An 11,174-nucleotide genomic window follows, 5' to 3' on the forward strand; every position below is an offset into this window, starting at 1 on the left:
TCTCAATATTTCATGTCCTTTTATTGGCTGACACATCTTTTCCAGCCTGCTTCCTGAATAATCTGAAATGACATTTTTCACACTGACAACAGGAGATGGATTTTATAAAAGCAAACTTTGTGCTGCTGAGAAACATGTGGCATTAAATTCTTGAGGTAGAGGTTCGAGTGGGTTAGGGCAATTGAGAGGAACTTCTGTTACCTTAAAACAAAAGTCTGTCGAAGTGTGTTTCTGTTTACGGAAGCTCTTATGTCTGCAAAGTCTTCTACTGATAGTAAAACTATCAGAAAAGAAGAACCGTGACCTACTGTTTTTCTTTGACAGACACATTGTCAGTGGTTGGCCACGTTTTTGCTCTGATCTGTGATGCAAAACAGTTCTTTAGGAATCTGAAACCTAAACTACGTTTAAAACCTTAAACTAATACTAGAAGAAAACAGCTTACGGTTCCTTAAAAACTAAAGCAAGAAAAATATATTTGCGATTTTATACTTTCAAATAAAGAATTATTTAAAAGAGTAAATGGCTGTACTTACTAATGATTAAATGATATAGCTGCAATGGGAAGGCAAGGCAAAAAGAGAACAAGTAGTAACGTGAAACATTGTAAGAGGAAGTTGAAACAATATCATGACCACACGGCCACATTCTCTGTGGTCATGTTCTTGCGACAGTCCTTTTCTGTATCTTCAAATGGGTTCGGTCAGAAACACAAACAGGTCAGTCTGTTACAATCTATTTAAAAGTTTCACATAATACACTTTCATTTGCTTACTATTTTGACACATGCATAAAGTCTTCAAGGTTTTTTTAATTGAATTTTTAGCACGCTTATTTCTTGAAGCCGATTCAGTGACACTTTTTTCTTTTGTTCTTATTGCTCCCGATAGCTTCGAAAACTGATGTATGTCAAGGAGAACCCTATACTCCCATGTGCATCCTCAATTACTGAGTCATGTCTGCATTCATGGCACTGAGCGTGTGCACAACACCAAGAATGCTGCGCCAAATGGTGCAACATTGTCTGTTGCTCAATCCTGATTGTGTTCTGCTGTTGCTGGACTGCATTGGTAGATAGTATAAGCAACAACATATAGACTTTGTATGTATACATTTTTTATATCATTTTGAAAATGAATGCCTTAAAGTAGTATCTTAAATATTTTTACAGGTAATCTGTGGCTCTAGTACAATTTTGAACCCAAATACAACAAGAGCACAACCAAAGCCACTGTGTACTGCAGCGAGACACTCTGTCTGTTTGCATTTTGGAGCACCAACTAGACCTTTCTCTCTCCTTTTTTTGTTTGTTTGTTTGTTTGTTTGTTTGTTTGTTTGTTTGTTCTAAATAACGAGAGCCTGATGGCGATAATGAGGCTCAAACACTGGAGTTTTGCTATTGACATATCAGGTACCTAGAAACTGTAGAATAGACTGTATGTGAATTCTAACGCACACATTTATTTTATTAAGGTGTTGGCTTGAAGTTGAACAGTCTCCATTACTAGTTGGCGTCACACATTTCAAAGTACTCATAAGGGTGACAAAGTGATGTTTCTTCACTGAGAACTTTTAGTGAAATTACCTCATTGAAACATAGATACAGTTTACAGTACAGACCTTATTAAAAACAATTACATGTGCATTTTTGGTGAGAAGCTTATATGCAGTCATGAACATTTTAATGGTTTCTTAAAATAGGCAAACTCCCTTTAAAGACCGCACTGTCATAAGGCTCCTCACCTGTTTGCGTTCATGCTGTACAATACTGCCACCTTGTGTTTAAAGGCGTCTGTGTCCTGTTAACAGCAAGCTGAGTGGTCAGTAACTAGTTTCTGTAGGTTTGCGCATGCACATTTTAGATAAACCTCTGGTCTGCTTTTACTTCTCTAAGATCAGTCATTAGCCTTTTAGTTTCATAAAAGAGGAGTTTCCTCTTGCTAACCAACATGTGTGATGCAGACAGGGGCGGATCTACACGGGTGGCATGAACCACCCTAAAATAATCTCTTACCACCTCTTTTGCATACGACAGTACTAGAGAGAAACGTGGAAGGTTCATTCTCTGCCAGATCCTATAGTTTCACATTTCTAAAAGAAGTAAAACAGTTCTCAAGTTCCACTTTCTCAGTAATTTGACTTTGCACTTTTTATGTGATATAGCTGACATACAAACAAATGATGTAAAGGTAGATTTGTCATAGAGAAATGCTCCATTCATGATTTAATCACTGAATCGTGACTAATATAACTATAATCTAAAGGCAACACATTTACATGTGAGCAAATCTTCTCCCCTTTAAAAGTTTAAGTCCTGTCAGACACTAAATGATAGCCCTAAAAACAAACTGTTTAATTCTATCACTTAATACATTTCAGTTTTATCTAATAATTATTTTGCCAAATGTAGAAAATATTTAAAGCTTCACGTTCTGTTTGCGATTGACAGCCAGTCAGAAAGCTGGTTTAAAGAAACTGGAGGTAAAATGACTTCAAACAGTTTGAATCATTTAATCAGTTTAATGATTTCAACTTTCAAATAAAACAGATACAGTACTGTGCAAATGTCTTACCCACCCCTCATTACTGCAGGACTAATCATGAGAAAAACAAAGTAGAAGGAGAGTGCGTTACAGTGAAGTGCTGGAACTAATTACAATGATGAGTTTGCGGATGGAAGTCACCTTGTTTATACTGATGATGGCAGGAACACAAAGATAGATGTAAATACTGTCAAAGAATAAGCACAAAGCAGTGTTGTGTGATTGGGAAGTGCATCAAAAACGAGCAATGGGTAATGACCATCGCCCAGTGTACAGTAAATTCATTATAACATGAGTATATAAAGAGTAGTATGGAAGGTCTTACTTACGATGTCCTTATTTGAATAGTGAATTTGAATAGTTTTTATTTGAACACTGGTTAAACTCAGCTCTGTAGAAGAAGACTATTACAAATTCAGCCACAATATTGTGTAAAATAGAAGTATTTTTATGGCCAGACACAAATCTTTCCTCATATACCATTCGGCACATTAATAAGTCAGCAAAAGTCAAAAAATATGGCTTCAGTGGTGACATAGGCCCTTAGCCAACAGCCACACTGGTTGTACCATATCCACGAATGACCTGCGTGGTGACCACAGTTGTGCTGGCGGGCTGGTTCTCCCTGATCTTCTGCTCACGATGCATCTGGCACCAGGCACACGGGTAACAGAAAAGTACTGTGCACCAGTCCTCACAGCCAGAACCCTGCAGGATGGAGAAGAACAAAATAAGCAACAGCGCTGGCATCCAGTCCATTAAGACACACAGATTTTTAATTATTCTGGACTCAAACCAACATGACTAGAAAGAAAATCAAGCAGCAACCTCCAGGGCTTAAAAATGAAGCCAATGTGGAAGATTCAAAACTTCACTTCCTCTAGTGGCCACATCCATCTTTTAAATCTTGTCTGTAACACAGCCCCTCCATCCCTAACCCAGCCTTACTTCGATGTTGTGTTGCTCTCTCATGGACTGGCGGAGTAAGCAGGACACCACGCCGCAAATATCCAGGAGTGGTGCACAGCAGCACCATCCATGTTTACTAACTGTCATGCACTGCATGCAGGGGAAACACCAAAAGCCGCAGCAACCTTCAGACAGAAAAATATACAGATTTAAACTGCACAACAAAAAGATTTAAGGAGCACTTTTCAATCAGATTATCACATCCAATCAGTTAATTCGCCTGGATATTGATCTGGTCAGTTAAGTAGCAGGTTGGTTATCAGTTTCAGGTACTTTGATGTTAATGAAATTAAGAATAGCTGCACAAGAGAAACAACAATGACACAACCCCCCAAACAGGAAGGGTGTTACAGGTGGAGACCACTGACATTTTTCCTTTCTCATCTTTTCTGACTGTTTTTTCATGAGTTTCACATTTGGCTACTGGTAGCATTAGGTGATACCAGGACCCTACAAATCTACCACAGGTAATCCAACTCCTCCAGGATGGCACATTAATATGGGGCTTTGCTAGAAGGTTTGTTGTGTCTCCCAACACAGTCTCGAACATGGAGGAGGCTCCGGGAGACAGGCACTTACTCCAGGAGAGCTGGACAGGTCCATAGAATGCCGCTTATCCATCAGAAGGACATTTATCTGTTCCTTTGTGCAAGGGGGAACAGGATGAGCATTGCCAAAGCTATAAATGACCACCAGCAGATCACTGGTGTAAAAGTCTCCGACCGAACAATCAGAAACAGACTTCATGAGGGTGCCCTGAGGGCCTGATGTTCTCTAGCGTGCTCACTGCCTGAAACTGCGAAGCGTAATTTGCCATAGAATACCAGAACTGGCAGCTCCACCACTTGCACCCTGTGCTTTTCACAGATGAGAGCAGGTTCACTGTGAGGTTATGTGACAGATGTGAAAGGATCTGGTGAAGCCATGGAGAACGTTATGCTGCTGTAACATCTTTCAGCGTGAGTGGTTTGCTGGTGGGTCACAGATGGTCTGTGGAGGCATATCCATGGAGGGACACACAGACCGGACACCCTGACTGTCATTAGGATGAAACCAATGCTTGGCCTCGTGCCGAAAGTATGCAGGATGTTGAAGTCGATACCTGACCTAATCCTGTGAAGTACCTCTGGTACATTATGTTTCGGTCCATCTGACAGTACCAGGTTGCACCTCAGACTATCCAGGAGCTCAGAGATGCCCTGGTCCAGATCTGGGAGCATGTCAATGTTGTCAGGCACGCATGCACAACAAAACTACCACTTTGAGCTGCTGTAATGAAATTATAAAATTGTCTGAAATTATATTTAATGTTTCAAATGGCAGTGTATACTAAAACACATACTTTTGTCATGGCAATAATGAAGCAAAGACTATAAATAATTCAAAACACAGAACACTGGGTCACCGACACAGGACCATGACAACTTTGCTGTTTTAGTTCACCCTTGTCCTGTTTTTTTGGCAGCTTTGTTAGAAACCAAAAGACAGGAAGAAAGAGAGGAAATGCCAAACCCTGAGAATGTTGCCTATCTGACCTTCATGTGCTTTTAGAGGTTTCAATTAGTTCTCTGGGTATTTAAAGACTTCTCATTCTTGCTTTCAATTTGTGTGTTCCCTGTGCATGTGCTTCCTCTTCACATCTCATGATCTGCATGTGTTCTGCTTGTGTTCACTCATTGAGTGGTTCATTTTAAGTTTTCAGCTACCTTTTTTTTTTTTTACTTTTTTGGTGGATGGCATGAGTTCGTTCCAGTTTCCAATCAGCTAAAATTAAAATAGTCCTTTTAACAACCTGCCTGTAGGTCCAGTGTTTGGCTCCTCATCCTCGCGGCTCTTACTCAGCCAATGAAAAGACATTTGCTTCTACCTGCAGAAACACCTTCACCACAGCCTCCACACTGTTGATAATGTCATGACATGTTAGGTCAGTCATGTTATAGCGTTCATTAAATTTCAGAAGGTTAAACTAAACTGCAGCACTCCTCTATGTCGTCACACATGGCGCTGCTGTCACAGTGGCTTTATGAAGTTTTCTAAAGCCTCATGAATGTTTGATTAGACAGTAAATATTACGTCTGACTGTAACACTTCATCAATATAGAGATACAATCATATGTGAGAATAGCACTATCAGAAGCAGCTGTTTGTTTGTTTGTAGTAATGCTCAATACGAATGTATTTACATTGTGACGCAAAGGCCTCCAAATGTTACCATGAAGCCACTGTGATCCAGCAAGTTTGCACTGGTCTACCATTGTAATGTTATTTGGATGTCCCAGTGGATCAAATAAAACGCTGATTTGCAGCTATTTCAGCTTTGAGTCAAACCACAGAGGTCTACAATTTTTAATATACTATTTAATAACAACACAAATAGGAGTTTTTATGTAAAGAGACATTTAAGTGTTCAGAGACTAGTTTCCCAGTTCACTTAGGGAACTCTGACTCCATAATGCTACTAAATGGTTATTGTTATGAGATAGTCTCAGATATTTTATCCACAAAAAGATCTTCTTGATTTTTTACTGCATTTAGACTCTCTGCTACCTTATTGCAACCAAAGTCTGAAACAAAGTCTGAGGAAATCGCTCATGCAGAAATCACTGCTGTTTGTCGAGTTTGCTGGGTTCACTTACAGGTGTCCATATCAGAGCAGCAGTCACAGAGGTCGGTGCTCCATTGGCTAGAGTTTTGAAAAGCCCTGGTGACTGTCACCACCTCAGTGGTCTGCTGGTGGATGGTAGCCATGACTGTAGGAAACAAGACAGAAATGAAGACACAGACTGAAATGTTTTAGTGCTTATAGCTCTTGCGTATAAAGACATTTAACGCTAGAATATGTAAATATGACAAAGGAAATAGATTAGCCCACAGTGTGGCTGTCCATATGAATCACTATAAATACCTTGCACCAGCTGTACAGCTGATTTGTGTACAGTACAGAGGAAATAGTTTACCGTGCAAATGACATCATATTTACATTGATGTATTGCAACTATGTCTTCCTGACAAAAAAAACATCAAATATTACATTCATGAGTTCACAATGATTCACTTCATCAGTTTAAGAAAGAATGTCTTACCTTCTTCTTCTTCTCTCTTTCTCTGAGAAAAAACAAAATGAGACGTTTGGGAAACTCAGGATCTCGCCACAAATCAGAAAGAGGAAGTGAAAGTGGAGGTCAAGTGTGCTAAAAGCTCCGCACGCGCGCATGCACACACACACACACACACTGAAGGACCAGGAGAGTCACAGACATGAAAATTTAGATTGAATAATTAATTGTGCAATAAAGTGTGCATTAGTAAATTCATTTATAAATTCTTTTTTAATTTCTTTGTTTTACGTAAATATCAATAAAGTTAGTCCTTTTGTCAGACTGGCGACATGTCCAGGGTGTAGCCTGCCCCATAGTAGCTGGAATAGGCTCTAGCCCCCCAATGCTGGACCTGACAAGGTGTTGTGGCATGATTTCTGGCCTGTGCCCTCAGGGGATGCAGTTGGGGTGTTTTGAACCTCTTTAGCACACAGCCACCACATCTGGCTATTCCTAGGATCGTGCCATGGCCACCGTCCTCTGCCAGGGTGGACCGCCCATTGCGTCTGGTTGTCTGGGGCTCTTTTGACTATGGGCATTCATCCCATTCCCTCCCCTCTTTCTCTCTTTCTGTTTCGTTTCTTTTTCTATCCCTCCTCCTTCTTGTCTTTGTTATGATCTCTTCTTCAGTCTTTTGTCAACCTGGCCCTCACCCCCTGTCTGCCATGGCATAATAACCACTCTGATAATAATGTGAATAATAAAATAAACTAAAATGACTAACAATAGGAGCCTATACAGAGTCTACAGCGCTCCACTTGGCAAAGCAAATGTGTTTGGCTCAACAAAGCATTCAGACCATGTGTTTACTAAAAGTGCCTGACATGACAGGCTTTAAAAAAAAGAAAGATGGAGAAAAGAGAAGTTAGAGATAAATAAGTCTAAATCTGGCTGTAACTAAATTAATAAATGGGAACAAATGGATACTGCTTACTTGTCACACTGTAGTTTAATCCAGGAAGCTTAATATTTGCAGGGTTCAGTTTCTCTGAGAATCCAGATATGGTGATGCGGTCCGGCCAGATGAGTGAAAGATCACAGGAAACAAGGTTACAACTTGAAGTACAGCAGCAGGGACATACACCAGAGAACTTTAAATGTTTAAATGTTACCACAAATGCTGCAATAACAACTCCCACTCTGGCTTCTTCTTAATACGCCGCCCCAATGACGGAGCTCAAACACAGATGAGTGAAACAAACCTCAGCCCCCACAGCTCCGCCCACAGCATACCAAGCATAAACTAAAAACAGAACCAGCCCCAGCCTGCCCAGACCCTCACAGACAATTGGTCAAGCAGACAAAGTCTATAGAAAATGTTGCTTTTTAATATATTACTATTCTGCCACGATGTAGCTGGGCTACTTTTTTATTTTGCGAACATAGAGGTAGGAGTGAAATCTTAAACACCTGTGTGTCAGTCTGTTAATACTTCTGCGATCATTCCAAACACACACACTCAAACAAACCAAACTGGTTACATTCATAAACATTTGGCCCCAATATGTCAGTCTTTCACTACATTTACTGACATACAGACAAAAAAATGATTGGAAGCCATGACTAAATGAGCTGCTACAGGAGACTAACAGGACAATAATGCACATGTACATACATAAGTATTTACTTATCCATGTGGAGGTAGTGTTGTAGGTCAAAAAAATGCTGTTACATGTTGTTACTAAGTCTAAACTTCTAAGTAACATCATGTAGCAGCAAAAAGAGCTTCTGTGTTTTCAAAACCACGGCATCTGATCAGGTTCACATCAGCTGGCATGTTATGGTTGGTGTGTGTGACCCTTAATAAAATTTAAGTTTTGCTTTATTGATGCAAAGATGATCATCAAAACTTTCATCACATGACATGTTACTCATATAGACCAAAAGCAGCTTCTTCTTGTGTCAGTTTACTCACACATACACACACACACACACACACACACACACACACACACACACACACACACACACACACACACACACTGAAACCTCTGCATACATAGGTGTTCTTTCTTAGAGGGTACTAATCCATTTAAAAACAATGAAATTAAAAAATTCTAAATTCTAGTACTGGAAGCAACTGCTTCTTTTAGGCAATACCATCAGAAGGCATAGCATACATTTTCACCGATGACACCCAACTTTATCTGTCCTTAATAGACCTCTCTGAATTGAATCATTACTTATTATTAATCTATGGCTCTCTTCCACAGCGTGTCTTTCTTCCTGTGTTCCTCCCCTCACCCCAACCAGTCGCAGCAGATGGCCCCGCCCCTCCCTGAGCCTGGCTGTGCTGGAGGTTTTTTCCTATTAAAAGGGAGTTTTTCCATCCCACTTTCGCCAAAGTGCTTGCTCATAGCGGGTCATATAATTGTTGATGTTTTCTCTGTATGTATTATTGTAGGGTCTGCCTTACAATATAAAGCGCCTTGAGGCGACTGTTGTTGCGATTTGGCGCTGTATAAATACAATTGAATTGAAATTGAATTGAAAAAGAGTAAAGAGGCCAAAGCAGGGGAAATACAGTCTTGTTTGCATGTCCCTGTCAGGAGTAGAGCTGGTGCACTCTGAATGATTACTACAGATGAGGGAGCAAAGCAAGAGCCTGACTGACTCCAAAATAAAGAAATAATCAAGCCTGGATGAAACGAAGGCATTAATTAATTTCTTAAAGTCGGAAAGGACAGAAAAACACAAAATTAGCAATACATGTTCATCTGAGCCAGATATAAACTAACTAATGATGCCTAATGATACTGAACAACTGAGAAACACTGTAAAAGACCAGTGGACAGATGTTAATGTTGTTACTGGGTACAACAGAAGTCCAGTTACTCAGACCGCTTCTTACAAAGTAAGAAAAATCAGTTAGTGAAGAACAGAAACTTTATATCCACATAGAGCCTTGAGACAACCGCTGTTGTGAATTGGCCCCATATAAATAGAATTTAACTGAATCACACAGACCACTATTACCACAAAGCCTGTTTTAAATATATTGTAAGACAATCACATCAATTTGCATGTAAATTCTGTTACATTTATTTTATGGTGAACTGACGTGATTCTAGGGTCAAACTTTTAGAGGGTCTCATCACCCAATCATAATGTCATGTATACATTTCCCTAATATTAACATTATTGCATTCTTGTTGTAAACAACCTTTTTCACCTTCATAAACCTGAATTTAAAGGTGTAGTTATTGCAGTGTTACTTTGAAAAGTAACCTTTATAGTACGAGTTGACTAAAATACACCGGTTTTAAGGTGGACCCAGTAATTATCCCGCCTGATGCAGAGGCTCGATAACATTGATCAGAACTTTCCTAAGTAAGCTGAACTATTTGTAATAAAGCAGATAAAAGGAGAAACATGCTTAACATTGTTTCAGTCTCTTAACCACATGGAGGTGTAACTGTGTTTATGTTGTGTGTAATCCCGCTTGCCATAATAACCACAATGTTCATCTGTGGAAGAACAATGGCGCCCTCTCTCAGAGGCAGTGGATAAATGCACTGAGAGATGAGCACCAGGTGGGTTGTAGAGCACAGCACTGTGTACGGTTATTGGATATGAACATCTGTGTGGCCACTGTGATCACTGTGAATTATTTAACTGTTAATAAGAAGCATTTAAGTGGATTGTTGAAGCTGGGAGTGTTAAAACAGTGACATAATAGCACTGAGCACTGGCTAGGGTAGGGTGACTTTATTGCTGCCAGAAAACAAAGCAGAAACCAAACCGGGAAAAACACAAACTAGAACACACAGGCAAAATCTGATGGTACAACGCGACAAAGAAACAAAAAACAGGGAGCATAGGCCCAAATCAGTCCAAACACATACAAAAAAAGTCCAACCCAAAACTAGATCAAACATGAGTCCACAAAACAGTTCAGGGGACCGGCTGTGCGGACGGCGGCGACACAGGTGAAGCAAATAAGGAGGCCGGCCACCCGGAAGGCAGTGGCGGCGACAGAGCAGGTCTGGAGGCCGGCCACGATGACCATGCCTGGAAAACAGCTGGCAAAGGCGAGGTGGAACAGGATCTGACGGCAGTGTAGCAACCGCAGGACCAGACGAGGCGGGACCAGACGACGGCGTGGAAGTTGCAGGTGGTGACGCTGCAGGCGACGGCGTGGAAGTTGCAGGTAGTGACGCTGCAGGCGACGGCGTGGAAGCTGCAGGTGGTGACGCTGCAGGCGATGGAGTGGAAGTTGCAGGTAGTGACGCTGCAGGCGACGGCGTGGAAGCTGCAGGTGGTGGCTGAACAGACTCCCCAGAGCTGTCAGCTGACATGAGGATGTGCTGGCTGGGTCCTCCAGGACCCCCAGCTGACAAGGTGTGATGCTGGACGGGCTCCTCGGACCCACCAGCTGACGAGGTGTGATGCTGGCCGGGCTCTCCAGAACCCCCAGCTGACTTGACACAATGCTGGCCGGGTTCTCCAGAACCCCCAGCTGACTTAGCTTGATGCTGGTCAGGTTCTCCAGAACCCCCAGCTGACGTGGCTTGATGCTGGCTGGGTTCTCCTGAACCCCCAGCTAAAACACAAGACGACTGGA

At 41.2% G+C, this 11,174-nt stretch overlaps 1 protein-coding gene across 1 annotated transcript; it reads right to left on the reverse strand.

Annotated features, from left to right (window-relative positions):
- Nucleotides 1-2,495: 2,495 nt before the first annotated feature.
- On the reverse strand, nucleotides 2,496-7,791 carry LOC116313235 (cornifelin homolog B-like). Its single transcript, XM_031730855.2, has 5 exons — nucleotides 7,545-7,791; nucleotides 6,596-6,617; nucleotides 6,149-6,262; nucleotides 3,492-3,637; nucleotides 2,496-3,251 (listed from the first exon to the last, which is right to left on the reverse strand). Exons 3-5 carry the CDS (start codon nucleotides 6,258-6,260, stop codon nucleotides 3,087-3,089), a joined length of 423 nt encoding a protein of 140 aa, XP_031586715.1. The 5' UTR covers nucleotides 6,261-6,262; nucleotides 6,596-6,617; nucleotides 7,545-7,791; the 3' UTR covers nucleotides 2,496-3,086.
- Nucleotides 7,792-11,174: the final 3,383 nt, after the last annotated feature.

The sequence above is a fragment of the Oreochromis aureus genome, linkage group 3 (genome assembly GCF_013358895.1).
Source record: "Oreochromis aureus strain Israel breed Guangdong linkage group 3, ZZ_aureus, whole genome shotgun sequence".
Lineage (NCBI taxonomy): Eukaryota > Metazoa > Chordata > Actinopteri > Cichliformes > Cichlidae > Oreochromis > Oreochromis aureus.